Genomic DNA, 23,462 nt, shown 5'->3' with positions numbered 1-23,462 from the left:
TCGCTTTGGGATAAAAGAGAGAGAGAGAGAGAGAATGCCTAATCCAGAAATAAGATATGCTTGTTACAGAATTTCTTCTTTCCCCTGAGAAAAATATTCAGATTTATGGATTCCTATTGCCCTTTTATTTATATTTTTATTTTTTAAGAATACTGAAAAAGATAAAATTGGAATTTTGCTCTGAGAAAGCTGCCTGTAAATACTAAAAACATCCAAAGCAACTGTAACTTTCATTTGTAATTCCCTTTAGATGGTTTTATTCAGAAGCTTTAGTAAACAACTTTTTAATACCATACAGGAAATGGAGTTGATACAATTAGATTAAAACTGAAAGCCCAAATTTTTGTTCTGATAGACTACAAACTTGCAGATCAAAATCTTCTAAGAGCTGCTATTAGTACTGATGCTGCAGTCTTACTATAGCTGTGACATTTTTATCAGATGTACTTTTAATCTTGCATCAGCAATGCTTACATTTTCGGAAGTCTGTCTTGAGTTTTATTTGCTTTCAGTAAAGGGATGCTACTCATTTGACAACTGAATTCTGTTCTGATTCTGGAGATAACTTTAATAGGAAGTGTTTAAAAAGGCTCAGTATATAAACATTTTGGACATGCATCAGCATTTCCAAGAAAACATTTGCATCTACCGAAGATATGTTTTGTACCACCCACACTTTCCAAACATTAGAAAAACTATCAGTTTGAGTAAATTACCTATCTGACTCTGATAGGGGCTTGAGTTCAATCAAGCTCATTAATGTGAATTTCAACCCTCTGTTAGGGGCAGCACTAGGCCTATGCACTACTTAAATTCCACTTAATCCTTAAAATAGGGTTTCAGTGGAATTTAAGGGATGCATAGGCCTTGCAATGGCCTTCAGCAGAGGAGTGAATTTCACCCTAAGACCAAGGGGCCAGAGTCTCATCTCAGTTAACCCAGTGTAAATCCAGAGTGCAACTGCAAAGTATTACTTATATTATTTTATTATTATGAGGTCATAGGGAAATACTTGCTCTTTCTTTACATAATTAATGCACATCTACAAACATCTACAAACTGCAAATTCTACATATGATATATTCTATGTTGAACCTTTAAAAGAACCCCAGAAGCTTGCACAGAAAACTGTGGTGTTGGGAGAATACTGTATGAAAATACTACACAAGATCCCCTCCTGCCCACACCATTGTTTTTGTGGCACTCTGACATAAATGGCACCAAAAGCCAATGAGCCAAATCCCTGGGTCCAGCCTATGTCATGTGAATCCTTATTAGAGCAACTTTTCTGCCACTAGAGCAGCCCAAAATAGGGAGAGCCAGAGGCCAAGATTTGGACCAATATATACATGAGAGTAGAATGTAGGCTTAAATATGCAAATAGCTCTGTGAACAAGAAGAAAACCAAGAGGAAAGTGAATGGGGGAAGGACTCAGTGACGTGTTGTATTGGCAATTACAGAACAGCTGCAGTTGAGTTTGGTGCTGCTATATGTATTCACACTTACAGTTAATAATAACTATCAAGTTCCCTTCAAGGCCCACTGCAATAGAATGAACACATAATTATAGATCAGAACAATAACTTCTAGTCATCTCTTATTCTCTAAAAGTCACAGTCGGGCTTTCATGTAATTATACCCTGGATAGACAAATGCGATTAGCAATAGCAACTTCTAACAATTTATACATAGTGACATGGACACACAGACCAAAATGAGCACAGTAATATAAAGAAGGAAGAGGAGTTAATGGAAAAACTAGACAGGGAACTATGTCAGCAATTTCCTGCATGTGATTTAATAATTTCATTTGAATTATTAAAAGCTGCAGCTTGAAAAGCCAATATGGACAGAGTAAATCCACACTCTGCTGCTCATACTGAACCCTCTCTCTGTAAGTCTGACTGTTGCCGGCTGCTGCAAAAGAGCACTGGTGAGTGGGAGGGTATAAGGAGCTGATGATAAGCAATGTTTTCTTGTTCACTTGCATCACTAGCAGACCAGAGGAACTGCAAAAGAAGTTGCTCTGTACCAGGTCGCTATACTCTACATCTCCATAAGTGCAACAGCAATTATGTTCCCCTGGCATGCCAGGAGCTTTTTCTTTTTAAAAAATCATTTTAAATTAAAATAAAATAATAAAATGATTGAAAAGATGTCCTTCAGTGAAGAATGCAAACACTTACGCTCATAAATACTGATTTGCATGCACAAGTTTGGACTTTGCACACAAAATGGTTGCACATGCACATTCAGCAGGTGCAACATAAGTGTCTACAGAATCTGGCTCATAATGTTCCTACTTTCCTTTCAAGCCCTGCTTGACTTTTATATGCTCCATTTATGTTCTGTGTAGAGCTACTGAAATTTGGGTGATTGCATAATGTTTATCTAACCAACCATGTTTCACAAAACCAAAGGAGCATGAAAAGAAAATATCTGGATACTCATAGGCCACAACTGGATCATTGCTCCACGGAATGTGAGCAGATTGTCCTTCTGTAGCTCTGAATGGGAGACTCATTCAAATGTGACCTGCCTCCTCCGCTCCATCAGGGGAGCAGGCCAAACATGAGTGGCAGTGCAACCCTGTGCACCAGGGACCAGCTTGCAAAGCCTGGAACAGGGAGTCAAGTCCAGCCAGCCTTGAGGGACAGGAGCCGCTTCAACCGAGACAGGGATTTTGTGGATCAAAATGGGACAGTCCCTCAATATCTGGGACTGTTGGGAGGTCTGGCAAGGGCTAATAGAACATGGCATCTGTTTTGTTAAGTTCTACAGATATGGATTCCAGCATATATCTGCACGCACTCCAGCTGCATTCACAGTGTTAGGTGTAGCTGTATTGAATGCTGGAGGGATTAGTTGGAGCAACATGACAGAGTGGTGACTGTGATATGAAGATGGTGCATGTGTACCTTGAGGGATCAAATATGCCTCATTTTAGCATGGAATTTCTAAATATTTAGGTTGTGTCAATAGCAGTGTACGGGGATCTTCTTGCCATGGGTATTGCCAGCAATCTGGTGGCATACAGAGTGGTTGTCTCCAGGGTTTACAGCAGGGTAAGTGAAGGCAATGTTTCTGGACATCTGGACAAGGGTGAAGAGTGGTAACATTTAGCAAGTCTAGGGTGGTTTGGGTGATGTAGGCTGTGTAGGCGAGGTGTAGGAAGCTCCTGTTTGCTATGCCTCACCTAAATCTAACTTAACCCCTGCCAGCTCAGCATGGTGCTCTGTTCCCTTTTGGTGGTGGCTAGGCTGCTCAGAGGGTTGAGCCTGCAACAGCAGCAGAGGCTCAAGCATTTTGAGACCCAGAGTTCTCAGATTCAATCCATGATGCACACAACCCACCCAGGGGCCTGGTGTTACACCAAGGTTTGCCTTCCCAAAGTGTTCCATAGCATCTGTGAGGGGAGAATTTATGTGTACGTGTGTTATTGGCATGTTGGAGCGTCACTTAAAGAGAGCAGCGTTAAGGTTGCATTGTGGGGTGGCGTATACCTTAACTTTATATTTCCTAGTTTTCAGAGGTTTAAGTTTAACCACTTTCCACATTCTGGAAGGGTACAAGGCCCCACTGGACAACCGTAACTCTGCGTGAACAAAGTACTTAATTTCCTTGGTTTTTAAAAAATAATTTCTCAGCACCCTCATTTACCACAGTCCTACTCTCCTCTCCACTACCTCTGGCTCCTTGGCAATGATTACCCCAGCCACAGAATGCACCGGCTGCCTGTTCATCCTTCACTGCCCCTGCATCATCTCATGTCTCTGCCTGTCCTGCGGAGACTGGTTCTCCCCTCTCCCTATGAAGAGGCAGCTGACAGCATGGGACCTGAAGGTTGAGGACCTTGGGAGAGGAGAAAGGAACAGTCAGGGACTAGCATGAAATCAGAGGGAAAGTTTTTGGTAGGGAGGTCAACAAAGGGGGCACTGTTGTGAGGAGTTTTGTGGGGCAGAGAGAAAGCCACCCCAACATCACCCACTGCACAGCTCTGACCTCTTCCCAACTCTTCCCTGCATTGTTCCAACACACACATACACCCATATTCCCTCTCCCTCACAACTCCAACTTCCATAGTTCCTCCAACTGCTCAGATTTCCCCCAGCACTGCTCCAGTTCCTCTCACATTCCCTCCATCATGCCCATTTCTGTGACCACCCCACACACCCCACTGTTCTAACCTCTCCCCTTCACACACACACGCTGCTCTGAGCCAACACCACATACACACACCAGGTCTGCCCTCCTCCTCACCACTCCAATACCCTGGTAAGCTTAGAGGGTCCATGGAGAAGAGGGAAGCTGGTGGGACTGTGAGGACTGCATGTACCAGATGGAGATAGGAAGGGACGGGAGAATGGAGAGGCAGAATCCTTCCCTGCCCTAAATCTGGTCCTACTGTATGGGAAAGAGGCTCTACACATCCACCTGCAACACAGCAGGCTCAGAGAGGTGTGAAGTGGCCCATTCATCTCAAGGAGATGTTCTCAGATGAATGAGAACACCCCATGGAGAGGTATACAGCCTGACACAATAACTAGGAGAGGTGTGAACTGCTCCATTCATCACAGTGGGTGTTCTCCTCTCCCCCTCCATACAGCAAATAGTATCCCAGATAGGACAAGATGGGGCAGAGAGGGGATACAGACCCCTAGGGGGGCAGGGCCTCCCAGATCCTGGCTCACACATAGGAAGGCAGGGCGAGAGGCTCGATCCCTCCCCCCCCAGATAAGCAAAAAGATGCTGGCTGAGATGGGGGGTCGGATCAGGAGGTGCTAAGACCCCCAGATTCCGGCTCCTATGGATGGCAGGGAGAAAGCCTCAGACACCCAAGCCCACACACAGAAGAGCAGGACCCCCAGATCCCAGCTCATATGGAGGGGGAAGAAAGGGGACTCAGACTTCCCCAAATTCTTTTATTTCTGGTATGAAATATAAAATTTTCCCAATATTCTTGTGATGAGGCTCCAAAATTTTTCACTTTGTTTATGTCACCTTTGTAAAGCTGGCCAAGTCCAAGGTGGATAACATTCTAGAAGTTTTCTATATTTTGGAGCATCATGAGTGCATCTGCCAGGGATGTTAGTCTGGTAACTGGGCAACTGGACTCAGATTTTGCTTGAAAGGAGTCCTGTCTCACCCATTCTCTGTGATACTGAAAACTATCTCCTATTGATTCCCTGTACATGCTCCCTACCTGACGGCTCTTCCTGATTTGATCAAACACAGGACAGACTGGGAGTTGGATCCAACCTCAGGTGAGGAGGTAGATGATGTCGTACAGTATAATCAGGGAAGCAGGTTGAGTAGAAGCAGTTTGGGTAGACGAGTTGATGGAAAATTAGGAGGGTGTTTAATTTACACACAGAGGTACACTTTAGCTGCAGCCCAGCAACTTAATTTGGCCCAGAGTACTTCCACATACAGATTTGCCAATGTATAGTTGTACCCAGTTCCTGACCTGCAACAACCTCTTGAACTCTGCGGGAGCAGAGATTTCCTTCCAAATGAGACAAATTATGTGGTGATTCTATGACAATGGCAAGCATCTATTAAGGACCAGGATGAAACTGGTAAATGCATTTACATGTCCTAATCCCATACGAACCCCAGTAGATGCTGGAGGTCTACGCGCTGGAGTGGAAGGTCCTTGGGATATGTATCACTGACTAAGTTGAACATTTTTTGAGAGCCCCTTGTTAACATTTTGGCAGCATGCCCCCACCTATTCTTGAAAATGCCAGATCTCACCATATTGAAATCATGCCTGTTATTCAATTGCTTATCTTCTTGTGACATCTTAGCCATGTGTCTACTAAAATCACCACACCAATTCAACATTTATTTGATGTAAAATATCAGCAGCCAATTGAAAGAAATTCTACTCTGACACTTCATATTTTGGAGCAGCGTTCAGACTGCCTGCCAGTAATGAATGAATTTTACCAGCTCTTCATGCTCTTAACCATAAATAACCCTCAGGAGCCCAATTTAGAGACATACATCTCACTTGCTTAATATAAACATTGCCTCCTAAATTATTCCTTTCTCCATAAACAGCGTACACTACAGAGCGCTAAGACATGATTCCTAAGTAATTACTACAGATGAACTTTGAATTATTTTTGTATCATGGTATTGCCAGAAGTCATTCATTGTCTGCCGACTTGTATTCATTCTAGGATACAATTCTGGATGCTTCAAAAAGTTATCATCGATGCAGGCATAAAATTAGATAAATTATAGGGCTGTTAAAAATTTTAAAAATTAACCATGAGATTAAAAAAATGAATCGTGATTAATTGCACGATTAATCACACTGTTAAACAATAATAGAAAACTGTTTATTTAAATATTTTTGGATGTTTTCTACATTTTCAAATATATTGATTTCAATTACAACACAGAATACAAAGTGTACAGTGCTCGCTTTATATTTATTTTTTATTACAAATATTTGCACTGTAAAAACAAAAGAAATAGTATTTTTCAATTCACCTAATGCAAGTACTGTAGCGCAATCTTTTTATCATGAAAGTTGAACTTACAAATGTAGAATAATGTACAAAAAAAATGCATTCAAAAACAAAACCATGTAAAACTTTAGAACTTACAAGTCCATTCAGTCCTACTTCTTGTTCAGTCAATAGCTCAGGCAAACAGGTTTTCTTACATTTGCAGGAGATAATGTTGCCAGCTTCTTGTTTATAATGTCACCTGAAAGTGAGAATAGGTGTTTGCATGGCACTGTTGTAGCCGGCGTTGCAAGATATTTACATGCCAGATGTGCTAAAGATTCATATATCCCTTCATGCTTCAACCACTATTCCAGAGGACATGCATCCAGGCTAATGATGGGTTGAGCTTGATAATGATCCAAAGTAGTGAGGACTGATGCATGTTCATTTTCATCATCTGAGTCAGATGCCACCTACAGAAGGTTGATTTTCCTTTTTGGTGGTTCAGATTCTGTAGTGTCCGCATCAGAATGTTGCTCTTTTAAGACTTTTGAAAGCATGCTCCACACCTTGTCCCTCTTATATTTTGGAAGGCACTTCAGATTCTTAAATCCTCGGTCGAGTGCTGTAGAAATCTTTAGAAATCTCACATTGGTACCTTCTTTGCTTTTTGTCAAATCTGCAGTGAAAGTGTTCTTAAAATGATCAACATGTGTTGGATCATCATCCAAGTCTGCTACAATAGGAAATATATGGCAGAATGAGGGTAAGACAGAACAGGAGACATACAATTCTCCCCTAAGGAGTTCAGTCACTAAGTAATTCATGCATAATTTTTTTTAACAAGCATCATTAGCATGGAAGCATGTCCTCTGGAATGGTGGCCGAAGCTTGAAGAGGCATACGAATGTTTAGCATATCTGGCACGTAAATACCTTGCAATGCCAACTACAAAAGTGCCATGTGAATGCCTGTTCTCACTTTCAGGTGACATTGTAAATAAGAAGCGTGCAGTATTATCTCCTGTAAAGGTAAACAAACTTGTTTCTCTTTGTGACTGGCTGAACAAGAAATAGGACTGAGTGGACTTGTAGGCTCTAAAGTTTTAAATTGTTTTGTTTTTGACTTTTAGTTATGTAACAAAAAAAAGTCTACATTTGTAACTTGCACTTTCACAATAAAGAGATCGTTATACAGTACTTGTATGAGGTGAATTGAATAATACTATTTCTTTTATCATTTTTACAGTGCAAATATTTGTAATCAAAAATAAAAATATAAAGTGAGCACTGTACACTTTGTATTCTATGTTGTAATAGAAATCAATATACTTGAAAATGTAGAAAACCATCCAAAATATTTAACAAATTTCAACTGGTATTCTATTATTTAACAGTGCAATTAAAACTGCGATTAATGGCAATTAATTTTTTTAATCGTGATTAACTTTTTGAGTTACTCGCATGCATTAACTGCGATTCATCAACAGCCCTAATAAATTATAATAATCCACTGGAAAGAATGTGTGAAATATAAGGACTGACAGTTGTCTAGCTGAATGGTCATTAATAAAGCAAGGACATGAAAGTTCACATGGCAAAACACTTCAATTTCTCTAAAATAAAATCAAAATAAATCCTTACCATTTTAAATTGTTTTAATTGATATATTGAAAATATATTGCAAGTACAATCTATAAGTTTGTATTTGTGAATACTCATAGGTTAACATCCCATCTGATTCCTCCCCCTCTTCATCTCTCCTCTCCCTTCCTCCTATTTTTCTCCCTTCTCTCTCTCTCTTCCCCTTCTGCTCTCTCAGTGACACTGGAAGTAAATCATTCTTTCAGCAGCTCATTGGCAGTTGGTCGGGATAGTGACATCACTGGGTGTCTCAAGAGTCAGGGGCTGAAATTCTGCCATTAAAAATGTCTTCCACCTCCCTCCTCTTGTCCTTTCTTCTCCTTGTCTCACCTATTTCGCTCCTCTGCTGCGGCCCTATGAGCAGCTCATTGGTGAGTGATAAGATTGTGACATCAGAGTTAGGCCATTACTTCTCTCGTCTACTTTCTTTCTCCTCCTCAGTGTATTTGCATAATAAAACCCTTACAGAAGACAACTAGAGTTGTGTCTGTTTACACCAGAGTAGAATTTGTCCCCAAAAGAGTTGTTAATTGCTTTCCTATTACCCTGTAATCTTGCTAATTTAGGTCCCAGGCATGCAAACACATAAGCATGTGAGTAACTTTGAGTTCAGTATAAAGTATTCACATGTATTAGCATTTGCAGGGTTGGGATTTTGGATAGGTGTCAGTTATTTTAGTACAGGTATATCTTTACTTAAAAGTGTGTTCAATAGTTATCCATCATTTAGTTTGTTATACTCAACTCAACTCTTTTAAAATGTATCCAACGCAAATACATCACTTTTTGACCACACATGAACTACAGATGATATACTCTCTGAAACTCTGAAATTTCCATAGACTTTTTTATTCGTCTAGCAAAAGCCTGTCCTTGTTTTACTCCCACAACCACAGAAATAATATGAAATAAAAGATGACTACAATAGACCCTCTCTAACTACAAGGCTCTCTGAGTGTAAGGATGGAATTGCGTATGGTACATGTGCAGGGGCAAAGAAGGTACAGGGCATTGAGCCCACTGCGGGGGAATGGATCAACGTTCATGTTGCACTCCCCATCAGTGATCAGCCTGAGCCAGGGAAGCTAATGATCCAACCAGCAGATCAAATTCAGTGATCAATCCTGGTAACGTGCCACCTGAGGCATGTTGTGCACAAACTAAGAAGAAGATTGAGCCCTTCATCATCCTTGTCCAGACACAAACACCAAACACAATCTTACCCAAAGTGAATAAACACACACACATAAATCAAGGGTACCGCATCACAATATGTACTGTGATCATTGCATTTTTGTGATATTTCATAATGTTCAGCTAAACCTACTGTGGAATATTCTGACAAAGTAATAAAGTCTAAACAACATGAGTCCTCATCACAAAGTTCTAAATCCTTGCTATTTTTTCTGTGAGTTAAAAAGCATCTGTAGATTAATGAGATCCAGCTTAATAAAGTACAACTCTACCCCACGTGGCATAATCTAGTTTTGTTTTTGTCTCCACTCAATCCTTCATCAGGTTTTTCTTTTCCTCAAAATGTGAACACATAAAACTGGTCTGTCACAAAAGATAAGACTTGATCCTCCACACATATATAGCAGTTTATGCTGTAACAACTCCATTGACTTCAGTGGAGTTACACTATAATAAAACCAGTATAAAAAGGTCAAGAACCAGGCCCATGTTGACTATCCACATGACTTTGGATAATACCATGTCTAAGACTATCCTATAAGTTGCACTCTGCTTCACAAGTACCAATATGTCATATGGTGTAGGGATTGGTGCACTGTATCAACCATTTTCTATGTTATCTGAGGTCTTGCTATAGAAAATTCATTACAATGGTTAGAGATAAGTTAAACTTTCTTATACATATGTATTCTAACTCATTCATCTATCAGGCTGTAAATTTATACTCTGCCTGCAGTCATAAGGCCTGCTCTTGAAGTACCTATTCAAGCAACATGACTTAGTAAGGACCAGGGGACTAGGCCCTTAAGTAAGTAGGAACCATCAGAAACCAGGGAAATTTCCACTGGAATAAGAGCAAAACAATTTTTTAAAATGGCTGAACAATTTTATGTTTTCAACACATGTAATTTTTAAGATCAGATTGTGCCAGGCCCTTTCTCTGGTCTACAGGAAGGGAGAGAGCAAAAAATAAAAAAAATACAACCCATTTCCCCTCCTGCAACCACATTCTCCAGAGGACTAGGCACCATTGTAACCATTTCAGACATGACTCCCAGAGGTCCTGTGGGGATAATGAGCCTTCACACCCTTCCAACATTGACTTATGAGTATACGCCACAACTGAATCCTTAACCTTTATGCAAATAGGCCTAGACCAACTGCTACTGAAATCAAGGGGAATCTTCCAACTAACGTCAATGGAACAAAATCAGCTTCGGAATATGGCGTAAACCCATGTATTTAATTAAGCAATTACCTCAAGGCTTAATTATTGGGTTCAATTATGTTTCTTTACAACATAATTGCAGAGTTTTGAGTCTTTTTTATATTTTGTTTGACTCTGATCAGCTGGTTTTTGCACATGTGCCTGGGACAAATGTGCAGGACGTATTAAGCATATCAAACTATTGAAGTTGGGTCACACCAGTGCTGAGATCAGTAAGACAGGTAAATATTTAGATCCAGAATGTATGGCTGACTCACACACTATGAAAAATATCCTAATATCTCTATATGAGCTAAAACGTTAAACAGCAAGTCACACTAGTGATTGATACCTCCAAGCCTAACACAGCACTCCCACGCACACAATCTGAACTGAGAGTGGTTGCTCATGACCAAGGCTACAGTTAACAAGATTTTAAAGTATCTGAAGTCCACAATATATGAATCACTCTATCCACACCTCCCACTTCCTGCCCCCTCCCAGCCCTGCTGCCCAGAGTGCTGCCTGCGCAGCAGCGTGGCTGCGGGGGGAGAGGGGACAGTAGGGGAGGGGCTGGGGGCTAGCCTCCCCGGCCAGGAGCTCAGGGGCTGGGCAGGACGGTCCCGCAGGCTAGATGTGGTCTGCGGGCACTGTTTCCTCTAAGCTGTGCACGTGCACACAGATCCTAAACCCCGCGCACATGGCGGAACACCGCGTGCACAAAAATTTGCACAGAAGCACAATAATTTGCACACAAGACATTTTTTGAGCACACAGCCCGTCAAAACTTAGAGGGAACATTGCCTGCAGGCCATAGTTTGCCCACCTCTGCTCTAAATGTACAGTGGTATAAATGAGATCAGAGTTTAACCCCAGCTAAAGTGCACAGAGAATTTACATTAGTATAACTGAGAATAGAATTTAGCCCCAAGAGAGGTACACAGTGGACATTTTCTTAAAGCGTTACAACTGAATACCTTCCAGTGTAACTGGAGATATTCATCTGAGGCAGCTGGTGATAAACAGGATGGGAAGTAGGGCATTCACTTGTCTGTATATGTATCTTTTCCTTCCATACTCATGTATCTATGCCCTCCCTCATCATTTTTAACCAGTGTAGGATCCTGTCCTATGTTTTATTATTTATCAATATATTTAAAAAATAATTTTGAATCTTTCCCAAACAAAAGAGTACATTCTTCTGAAACTGGAGGACTGTACTGGAAACACACATGTTATGCAGGCACACACACAATACTGACAGACAGCATGACAAATGCTAGCTGAATAAGTGCTGACATTAGAAACATTTCCAAAAAGGCATTAACTCTTATAGTGAAGAAATTCCCAGTATTTACCAAAATCCTTCCTCATCCTGAGTCCACACTTGAAAGACAAGGTGAGAAAACTGGAAGGCAATACATAATTTTGTATGGCTTGCTATCATGCAATAACCCTTATTCCCACAGCATTATCCTTTTAGGACAGGTGTGTATTCTAGAGCAACTGTTCAGGTTTTTTTGTTTTTTAAATCTCTTAAGTCCCTTACATAAAATAGGTAGGACTTTGAAGATAGTTCCTCGCTTGTAATGCAAACTGTTTTTCACAAATATTTGATCGGTGTTCTCTGGACCCTCACTCTGCACCTCAGGATTCTCTGGTATGGGTGCAGACTTACTTAAGAAATTCAATTAAATGCATTATTTTTAAAATGAATAAGTAACAATCGGCCAGATTCCCACCCGCTCCTCCCGCAGGGCCGGATACAGCTCCATTCAGTCCAATGGAAAGCCTCCAGGGGGAGCTGGCTCGGGCCCTCAGTCCTTGCCCAGACGAAAAGTCCCCTAGACTGCAGAGGAAGTTTTGCCTCAGGAAGGGCTGAGGGTCAAGGCCGCGCAGGAAGGGGTAGCGCCGAGGGCAGGTAAGAGGAGGAAATACACACACACACACACACACACACACCCCCCGCTGACACTCACTGGCACTGCGGTTGGGGCTCGGGGGCAATGGCAAGCTGCCCGCGCGCGGCTCCGCCTTCGGGCACTTCAGCACCGCGGACAGCTCCCGCCGCTCCTCCTGCTTCTCGCCGCCCGCCGCCCAGGCGCCCGGGGCAAGCGCGGGGCTGGCGGGCGCGGCGGGGGGCGCCCGTCTGTTCCGGCGGCGGCTGTTGACGCCCCGAAGTTTGCCGCGGGCCTGGGCGCTGCTGCTCGCCTCCTGCGCGGCTCCCGGCTCCGAGCTCAGCTGCACCACCGTGTTCCGGGACCTGCTGAGAGCGGAGCTGACCGAGCCCATGGCCGAAGGAGAGAACTTGGCCAGGTGCGGGGACCTCGCCTTACCCGGCTCCTCCCCGCCGCTGGGGCAGGCAGGCGCACGCCTCTCCCCCGCCCCGCTCCTTTCCCAGCGACCGACAGACACTTCCCAGCTCGCTCCCCCCAGCTGCGGCTCCCGCGCTGCTCCCCGGCCCGGCAGCCCAGCGGGGCTTGTCCGCCGGCGGCCTCGCTCGCCGCCCTGGGCCCCCCGCGCGCGGCGGGAGCAGCAGCGCCCTGGCTCTGCGCAGCAGAAGTTTGTCCGTGTCCCGGAGAGCAAGGGGAGGAGTTGCTCTCGCTTGTCTCTTTCGGCGGGGGGGGGGCTGAGTGGCGGCCCAAACCCGCCCTCCTTGCTCGGGCACTTTGTAAGCCCTAGTCGTCCTCTCCCTCCTCGCCACCACAGCTGGAGCGGGCTGGCGCTTGGGAAGCAGGGCGGAGAGTTTGCATTTAGTTCTCTCGCGCCTCTCCCGCCCGCCCAGGAGAGCTGCTGTTCCCGGAGGAGCTGTGGTGGCCCCCTGCTGGCTTTTGGCGCCTCTCCTCCCTCCTCCCCCACGACAGTGGCGCCCGAGCGGGTGCAAGGCTCCCCACTGAGGGTGGAGTCAGGCTGGAGGTGGTTGCGCCCCCCCTTCCCGCCTCTCTCTCTCCCCTTTATGAAAGTGGAGAGGCTCATGGACTTGCTTGTTCCCTCCTTGGATGGGAAGTGGAAGAAGCCAGCCAACAAACCCTGGACATCTTCTAAACACACACTCAACCCTTCTGCAGCCCAGCCCAACCCCTCTCTGCGCTTGGGGCTGAACAGGCAGTTGATTCAGAATTTGAGACTACAGGATCCATCCTTGATCCATTTCAGGCCAGTGAGCAGTCTAATATTCCAGTGAGGAATGGGCAGTGTAATAAAAGAGTAGAAGTATAAAAATATTGGCTAGGCCTTGGATGGCTTTAACAGATGTGATCAGACTGCTGGTAAGACACCAGGAGTAAAGTAATATTTTAAAAATTTGTTGCTACCTTTGTCTTTCAATATTACATTTATTGTAAAAACAGTCAAAGAAAGAGAGAAAAATAGCTTCTGGGAGTTCTGTCATGATTATAAGCAAAGAGGAAAAATAGCCCAGCAATTCGGACCCTCCCTGGGGATTTGTGAGACCTGGATTCAAGTCCCCCATTGACTACAGACTTCCTGTGGAAATTTGAAGTCACTTAGTTTGTCTGTGTCTCAATTCCCTGCAGGTAAAATGGGGAGACTAGCACATCCCACCATCAGTGGAGTATTGTGAGGATAAATACATTAAAGGCACTGGGGTACACTGATAATGACGGGGGGAGAGGGAAGAGACACTGACGTCTATCTAAGGAATGGCTAAGATGACCATAGTAATGTGGCCACACGCTTTCCATACTTTGTAGTATTTCTCCTGCTTCTTTACACACGCCTGCTGTGCGAGAACTGGCACTAACGTTAAATCAATAACAATGCAAGTACATCAACAACAACAAAAATCCCAGCTGTTCATTGCAGCCCATCATTCCCTATGCAGACTCTCTTTCCCTTTCCACTCATATACAGAATTCATCATCTCCTAAAGAGGCTTATTTCCTTCTCCTAGCTCCCAGTTCTGAGAGCAGCAGACTCATTTCTCTCTTCTATTATTATGCTGTTTTGGTTGAGAGCAAGCCTTCCAAGACAACTCAGTACTGACGTATGCAGCTGTCAATGGGAATTTCCTTTGCTGGGGGAGTACCCTTTATCTGGACAAAAATAGTGCTTTAGTGAATAAAAAGCTAAAGGACTGGATTAGATCAACAGCCTTTTCTTTCTTTGCCCTATGTATTTAGTTAATTGTGTTTTCTCTCAATTTTTCTGTCTCTGTATCTTGTCCTTGGTTCTCCCTTCAGGGATCAGAGCCTCAGCAGCAGAGATAACATCACAGGTGGTGAAAATGTCTCCCTCCCTTAGGATGTTGCTTCACCAGGAGGGACTGTACTTTTTATTAGCACATAGAGAAGGGAATGAAAATAAAAATATCCCTTCGTGAATGACAATACCATTTCCCAATTTCCTTTGTTTTCAGGTGAGATGGGCGAGTTATTGATTATATTTATTTTAAAGTATTCACTGAAAACATAAAAATTATATAACATGAGTGAAGGGGGAGAACAAATGATCTATTCAGCATATAGCAGTGTTATAGGATTATGAAGTGGCACCTATGTTAAAGTTGCAAAGTAAAGCTTTCCAAAGTTAGGAAAGGGTAGAATTAAACTTGCCCATGCAATCTTAAATCTGCCAATATGTCTGTACACATTGTGATACAGTCTTTAATTGCATTATCACTATGACACTGCACCCCATATTCATCACAGTGATATTATTAGGATATGATTATCACATAATTATAATGTATTTTATGCAAGATAAGTCATGTGACAGGTCATTTAAAAGGTTATGATTTGCTGAATATGATTATCCTATTTGTATGCATGTATTATTTTTGTATCTGAAGTTATGAATATTGACTATGTATCTGTATTTCAAATGTAGTTTCACCTGGATAATGCCAACTAGACAAGAGGCTTAAATCTAGATAGCTCGGTGGGGAAGGGCCTATTCAGGGCAATGAGCCATTAGGAAAAAAACACAGCTGGGGAGCCTTCCTGAGAAGGCTACAGACAGCCTCCAAGTAATGACTGCTATGACTCTACAAAGACACGCGACGTGACCACATCTCTAGACTCCATCTTGGGATGTCCGTGTTTTTCCACAGACCAGTCTGGGAACCAGGCTTTGAAACAAAGGGTTCCCACCACATGCAAAAGCTATATAAGGTAAGAAGTGACATCATCTGGTGTTCTTTGCTCCCGTCACAAGAAGACTCCTGGAAGCACCTGAAGAAAAAAGACTGAACTGGGGGAAGTGCTGGACCCAGGCTAAAGGGATTTTTAGCCTGTGAATGAAACACCTGGGGATTCCAAGCTGTAAAGCAAGGGCAGCTTGCGACTTAACAATCTGCAGCCTGCTTGTATAATCTTTTAGGGTAAGAAACAGCTATTCATACCCAATCTAGTTAGTATATTAAGTTTAATTTTCATTTTTTTGTTTATTTACTAGGTAATCTGCTTTGATCTGTTTGCTATCACTTATAATCCATCATCTGTAGTTAATAAACTTGTTTTTGCTTTACCTAAACCAGTGTCTGGGAATCATAACTCAGGGACAAAAGCCTATTGCATATTCCTCTCCACATTGAGGGAGGGGGTGAATTTTATGAGTTTATGCTGTACAGTTCCCTGTGCAGCACAAGACAGTATCATTTTGGGGTTGTACTCCAGAGAGGATGAGTGCCTGAGGAGCTGGGAGTAGCTTTCGCATGCAGGGGCTGGTCAGAGAGCCTGCTTGTAACCGCAGCTGGGTATATCCCTACCTGTATGTATGCTGGTGAAAGTGCAGGCTGGAAGGCTTTGTAGCTTATCACAGCAATATGGTGTGAGAGGGAGCCCAGGCTGGTGGGTCAGAGGGCTCAGTGGTACCCCAATTGCAGGTGGCACTCCAGGGGGAACCTATCACAATCACATACTATTTTTTCTTGTTTGGGTCATCATCATCATTTGACCCCAAGGATCTTCATATACTCAGCACCGAGTTATGATAATTGGGCCTCAAATTTACCCTAACTGTAAGATCAATTGTAAAAGATATTTCAAAATTCATAAAATTCTACAGTAATCTATACAAACAAATTCTGATGGAAAGTAGGCCAAGTTGTTTTCAATAATGAATGTTACTAACAGGTGCAAGAGAACCAGACACAGAAACTAAATCAGAGGAGAGAAGAAAAAAAGCACCCCCCATTGAAAGGATTCAAGGGCTATGCTGAAGTCATGCTTGGTAAAAACAAGATGTGCAACCAGAAATGAATGAAACAACATTGATGTGTTGGATATTTGTCTAATTAGTGAACAAGTAATGAGGATGTTCTATACCACATCACTCCATTTTTGGGTCCTTAAAAAACAGACAGAAGAAAGATGAAAGTATAGAGAGGCTACTAAAGCAAGTTTCTCTATCATGGCTGCCCCCCATTCTCTCCTGGGACCCCAGACCTCCATCACCCTGGATGAAATAGGATGAAATTCAATAAGGACAAATGCAAAGTACTCCACTTAGGAAGGAACAATCAGTTGCAAACATACAAAATTGGAAATGACTGCCTAGGAAGGAGTACTGTGAAAAGGGATCTGGGAGTCATAGTGGACCACAAGCTAAATATGAGTCAACAGTGTAATACTGTTGCAAAAAAAAACAAATATCATTCTGGGATGTATTAGCAGGAGTGTTGTAAACAAGACACGAGAAGTAATTCTTCTGCTCTACTCAGCACTGATTAGGCCACAACTGGAGTATTGTGTCCAGTTCTGGGTGCCACATTCCAGGAAGGATGTGGACAAATTAGGAAGAGTCCAGAGAAGAGCAACAAAAATGATTAAAGGTCTAGAAAATATGACCTATGAGGGAAGATTGAAAAAACTGGGTTTGGTTAGTCTGGAAAAGAGAAGACAGAGGGTGGACATAAGAGTTTTCAAGTACATAAAAGGTTGTTACAAGGAGGAGGGATAAAAATTGTTCTTCTTAACTGCTGAGGATAGGACAAGAAGCAATGGGCTTAAATTGCAGCAAGGGAGGTTTAGGTTGGACATTCGGAAAAACTTCCTAACTGTCAGGGCGGTTAAGCACTGGAATAAATTGCCTAGGGAGCAGGGCCGGCTCCAGGCACCAGCATTCCAAGCAGGTGCTTGGGGTGGCAGTTAGAAAAGGGTGGCATTTCCTCCGTCCACGGCAGCAACTTCTCTGTTCCGCCCGCCGTGGCAGCAAATCGGTGGCAGCTTCTCCCCTTTGCCGGCTGTGGGGGCAAATCGGCGGCAGCTTCTTCCTTTTGCCGTCCGCAGCGGCAGTTTTTTTCACTGCTTGGGGCAGCAAAAACTGTAGAGCCGGCCCTGCTAGAGAGGCTGTGGAATCTCCATCATTGGAGATTTTTAAGAGCAGGTTAGCCAAACACCTGTCAGGAACCTCTTTAGGGCCCTTCTGAGGTCCCTTCCAACCCTGATATTCTAAGATTCTATGAATGGGCTAGATCAGTGGTTCTCAAACTAGGGCCGCCGCTTGTTCAGGGAAAGCCCCTGGCAGGCCAGACCAATTTGTTTACCTGCCACGTCCGCAGGTTTGGCCAAACGCGGCTCCCACAGGCTGCGGTTCATTGCTCCAGGCCAATGGGGGCTGCGGGAAGTGGCGCGGGCCGAGGGATGTGCTGGCTGCCCTTCCTGCAAACCCCACTGGCCTGGAGCGGCAAACCACGGCCAGGGGGATTCACAATCGGCCAAACCTGCGGACGTGGCAGGTAAACAAAACGGCCTGGCCCGCCAGGGGCTTTCCCTGAACAAGCGGCAGCCCTAGTTTGAGAACCACTGGGCTAGATAATACTTAGTCCTGCCATGAGTCTAGGGGACTGGACTAGATGACTCTTGAGGTCCCTTCCAGTCCTATGATTTTATGCATCTACAGCTGTCTGCCAGTGGGTGACACCTCAACATTTTGCATATGTAATCCTAAAGACACAGCACACAATATTATACATGCACAACAGTTTTGGAACCCAAATTAAATCATTAAAGAAATAAACAGACCTGAGAGTCGGTGAGATGGAAAAACTTAATATATAAACTTAGCAAAAATTGCAAAGACTTTTTGTCATCAATAATTTTATTTTTTGCTTTCATAGAAGATATTTACATATTAATAAGAGCCCTCACCCTGACAGCCAAGCTTCTGGCTCCTCCTACTCTTGGAATGAGGTCATCTTAACAATATGTTTATGACATCACAAGAAAATTATTATGATGCCACAAACAGCTGTGACAAGACACTGTCCTCTACACCTGTATTCTCAAACAAATAGCTCTAACACTTCTATTTTGTAGTTTATTTGCATTATCTCACCCACCTCTGCCCTTACAGTCCCATGCAGCAACTCTATTTACAGTGACATACAAATGTCATCTCCTTCTGCCAGGAGAAAAAAGATCTCTTCATGCAGAGATCTCCCTTTACCCTGGCCCTAATACCCTCTCTTTCTTTCTGCCTTTATACTTCCTTCCTGTGCACCTTTCTACTCTTTCATTAATGGGTTAACTAGCTTGCTCTCAGACTGGTCTAGTAATTAGCCTCAGCTTCCAGCAATCAGGCCCTTCTTCCAGGAAAACTAATTAGACTTACAGTGACCAGAGTGCTGGTTCTGCTGCTGGTTCTCAGCACTCTGGCCCCGTAGCATTATGACTTAACAGCAGGATCTGACAGTCAAAGATATGTTTGTATGGGTCTCTTCTCGATCAGGAAATTTTAGATGAAAGTGTTTTGCCAGAAAATGCTGATTAGACAAAACTGATTTTTTGGGGGGGAATGTATCCAGTTCAATGCGAAAAGTTTGTCAGGATGGAACTGGTGTGGGAAAGAGAAAGTGAGAATACAGCACTGTAGAATAGGCCCTAGCCTAATGGTTAGGATACTCAACTAGGATGTAAGAAATCAAGGTTCAAATGCTGGGTTCATGTTGCCCCTCTCCCATATGAGTGCCCTAATCACCATGCTATAGAGTCTGTCTCAGTCTCTCTTCCACTTTATATACATAATTAAATACTGAGTGGTCCAGAGTGAGACTCGACTGTGATAACCCAGTTAGCTCTCTCTGTTATATATGTACATTGTGACAGACCCAGACCAGTGGGGTACAGGAGTCTGGTAGAAGGCAAATATACTGGCCACTGGATGAACAGTTTTCTGTTCCCTGAGTGACCAGAGCCGGGGCTGCACTAGAACAATCAAGAACCTGCTAGAACCAATTAAGACAGGCAAGCTAATTAAGACACCTGGAGCCAATTAAGAACATACTAAAATCAATTATGACAGGCAGACTAATCAGGACACCTGGTTTAAAAAGGACCTCCCGTGAGTTAGGGCAGGGTGTGCAAGGAATGAGAAGGTGAGCTGCTGGAGGACTGAGTAGTACAAGTATGATCAGGCTTCAGGAGGAAGAGCCTGTGGTGAGGATAAAGAAGGTGTTGGGAGGAGGCCATGGGGAAGTAGCTCAGGGAGTTGTAGCTGTCGTGCAGCTGTTAAAAGAGACACTGTAGACAGCTGCAATCCACAGGGCCCTGGGGTAGAGGGTGGGCCCGGATTCCCCTCAACTCCCTATTTGACACAAGAGGAGGTGGCCTGGACTGTGGGTCCCACCAGAGGGGAAGGTCCCTGTCTTATCCTCTGACCCACTAGGTGGGTCAGCAGAGACTGCGGGGATTGTTCTCCTCCCTTTCCCCATGCTGGCAAGTGATGAGGTTAGCTGAGTGAATGGCAGGTTTGAGCCACTAGCAAAAGTGGCCAAACTGAGGGCTGCCATGAATCTCTGAGGCAAGCAAATCTGCCAATAAGCACAGGACCCACCAAGGCAGAGGAGGACTTTGTCACAATATATACATACACACACACACATAAAATATCAACTTTCAGTGGTCTTGGTTTCATGCCAAACTGGTCTTTTTCATGCCAAACTTGGTCTTGATGCCAAACTGGACTTTTTTTTCAAAATCTCAAAATTTTTCCCAGGGCAGGAAACGCATTTCCCACCCAGATCTCTTTTCTTCCCCTCTCTGCATTTCCCACCCAGATCTCTTTTCTTCCCCTCTCTTTACTTCCCTGCTCTGTTCCCCTCTCCTTTTGTCTTTCCCTTTAGTAAATCCTCTCCTAACAAAACCTCACCTCACCCCAAAAGTGAACAAACGTGACGTTTGCTGCAATCCTATTGTTCACTCTCTTTGTATTCTCTCTCTTTGCCCACCTTTTGTCTATTTTGTCTCGTTAGATTGTTCTTCTGGGCAGAGCCATCTACTAATTCTGTACAAACACCTGTCACAATGGAGACCCATTTTCAGCTGGTCTCTTGGCACTACCATAATAAATAATATAATAAGAAGAAATACAAAGTTATTTGGTTTGATGCAGGAATCACCTACTGAAATTTTCTGGCCTATGTTATGCAGGAGCGCAGACTAGATGATCATAATGATCTCTTTTAGTCTTAAAACCTATGAATGTTTCTGTTTCCACTTTATAGTAGGCCTGCTACTTGCAATTTATCAGTTTTAGTTGTCGGTTGATTTTTAAATAATGCAAAGGAGGATTAATTAAGCCATTTGGTCCCTTCCGCTTTGCCACTTGGGATCATTGCCATAGTGAGATTCTTTTTATAAACATCAGTCCAACAAAGACACACCAATTATATGAATTAAACTAGATATGTTTTGCCTGAATGCTTACCATGCTACCAGCCTTCCCTGAGGTAGGTGGAGGAGCATACCATATTAGTAAAAGTAAAGAATGTAGCATAAAAAAGTCAACAGCAAGAGTATGCATCCGATGAAGTGAGCTGTAGCTTACGAAAGCTTATGCTCAAATAAATTGGTAAATCTCTAAGGTGCCACAAATACTCCTTTTCTTTTTGCAAATACAGACTAACATGGCTGTTACTCTGAAACCCAGCAAGAGAAGGGTGATCACTTACTTGTGACAGAGAAAAAGGGATAAGACTTAATCACTAACACTGAGTTCTTTCCTGGGAACTAACTCTGAAATTTGACTCATATATGGCATTTAGGCCCTAGAATCTAAGGGAGATACAAGGATTAGATCTAGTTTACTTTCACACAAGTGAGTGTTGAAGTCAGTCTGCACAGAGCTTAATGCAGGATCACAACTTTAGCTTCATCTAAATGTTCAACATGAGCTATAAAATACTCTTCTAAAATTGAGAAATGTCATCAGTTGTAAAATAATATCCTTTACATCCTTCTGGTCAATTTTCAGAAGACTTGTATCTAATCTATTAGTTAAAAACGTTAGCAAGGATCTTAAAGCCAATATAGGGTAGAGATATTGGACAATAATGTTTATAGTATATAAGATTCCTCCTATTAGCAGTACAGGCCTCCTCTAGAGGTGAAAAGAGAGCACTTTCCTCCCGGGTACAACAGAGTCTATTTGTGAGAGGAATTACAGTAGTAATTTAAGATTGGCATAACATTTCTACCAGGCTGTCATAGGCACAGCTGTCTCATAGCACCCCTGCTGGCTAAGCATGCCACTGCAAAGCACCCTGCCTCCATTTCCTCCCCAAAGGTGGATCCCTTCAACTTTCCCCACGGAGCTGGTGTTTCTGATGTGGCTTAGCCCTCCAGACAAGTCACTAACTAAATCTTAAACAATTCCAGGGTAACAAAAGTCCAAACAAAAGAATTTTCCATTCTGCTTCCGTTCCTCTTCAGACCACCTTCTGGGCTCAGTTCCTATCCCTTTCCAGTCTCTTTAAGTCCACCTTTAAGTCTCTCTGTTCTGGGATAGAGCACTGCCTCCGGGAGTCCCAACTTCTCCCAGGACTTTCCATAGGAGCCTAATTTGCTCCCTTTAGTTCCTCTCCCACACTGAGTTATCTACCCTGTTATAAAAAGAAAAGGAGTACTAGTGGCACCTTAGAGACTAACCAATTTATTTGAACATAAGCTTTCGTGAGCTACAGCTCACTTCATCGGATGCATTCAGTGGAAAAAACCTTTTTATGAGCTCCAGGTGTTTACCAGGCTGTCAATCTGAATCCATTTTGTCCTGCCACTTTAGCCTGGGAAGCAGCTAATTGTGGGATAGGTCACATTTCCCCTTCAAGAGGCCAGTCACCCTGTGACACAGCCAAATAGATCTACCTACAGTAAGGATTTTTTAACTTTTAGTACTCTCATCCATTAATAATTTTCTTAGTTACTTGCCCTTGGTGTTCTGTATAATAGGACTACTGTTTTCTGTAAAGTTAAATTATGTGCAATTCTTCTTTGCAGGTGGTGCTCAATGTAGTAAATTGTAACTTCAATGTTAGAACTAGCTTCTGTTCTCAAGGTAGAGGAGAATATTTCTGCAAAGTTTGAAGAAAATGTCAGTGGGGGGGTTGTTTTTTTTAGTAATAGGTCATCTTAACAAAATATCCTAAATTGGAGTTTTGACTTTGATTTGTTTTTTTTAAGTCTCCCACAAATTCAAAAATGGCTTGCCGCTATCCCAAACATTTAATTAAGTCTCCTTGAAAACTCATCTACTCATATTTGAAGAACACACATAATTAAGCAAAGTTAAAGATTTTTGTTATGGATCATTTGGGGTCTAGTCCTGCTTCCATGATTTCAATGGAAATTATCATCCCAAATTGGATGTCCCTGGGTTGTTGTGTTGTGACAAAATATACATTCATCTATACTTGCTAAACATAATGTGTTATCATGTGGGCAGTGTAAGATTTATAATATCATTAACTATTAATTTCCACTCAATGTTTTAATGCTTTCATTTACTTTATATTTCTCAACCTCAAATTCGTAAAATGTATGATAAAAGAAGTTAACTGTAATTAAGGCTTGATGCTCCAAGATGCTGAGCACTCTGCCCCCAGTCCAGCAAAACACTTAAGTATGTGCTTATCTTGAATTAAATGGGAATACTCATGATCTTAAATTTTTAGCATGGATTAAAGTGCTTTGCTAGATTGTGGCCAGAGTGGTCAG

General features: G+C 42.9%; 1 protein-coding gene across 1 annotated transcript in view; it reads right to left on the bottom strand.

The window, feature by feature from the left end:
- The window catches only part of PDE1C (phosphodiesterase 1C), a 505,580-nt gene extending 492,779 nt beyond the window's left edge, over positions 1-12,801 (bottom strand). The window contains exon 1 of the mRNA XM_077809239.1: positions 12,489-12,801. Coding sequence (XP_077665365.1) covers positions 12,489-12,801 — 313 coding nt within the window. The remainder of the gene's footprint in view (positions 1-12,488) is intronic.
- Positions 12,802-23,462: the final 10,661 nt, after the last annotated feature.

The sequence above is a fragment of the Eretmochelys imbricata genome, chromosome 2, assembly GCF_965152235.1.
Source record: "Eretmochelys imbricata isolate rEreImb1 chromosome 2, rEreImb1.hap1, whole genome shotgun sequence".
Lineage (NCBI taxonomy): Eukaryota > Metazoa > Chordata > Testudines > Cheloniidae > Eretmochelys > Eretmochelys imbricata.
Note: the sequence above shows the minus strand (reverse complement) of the source record. Positions and strands in the feature narration are given on the sequence as shown.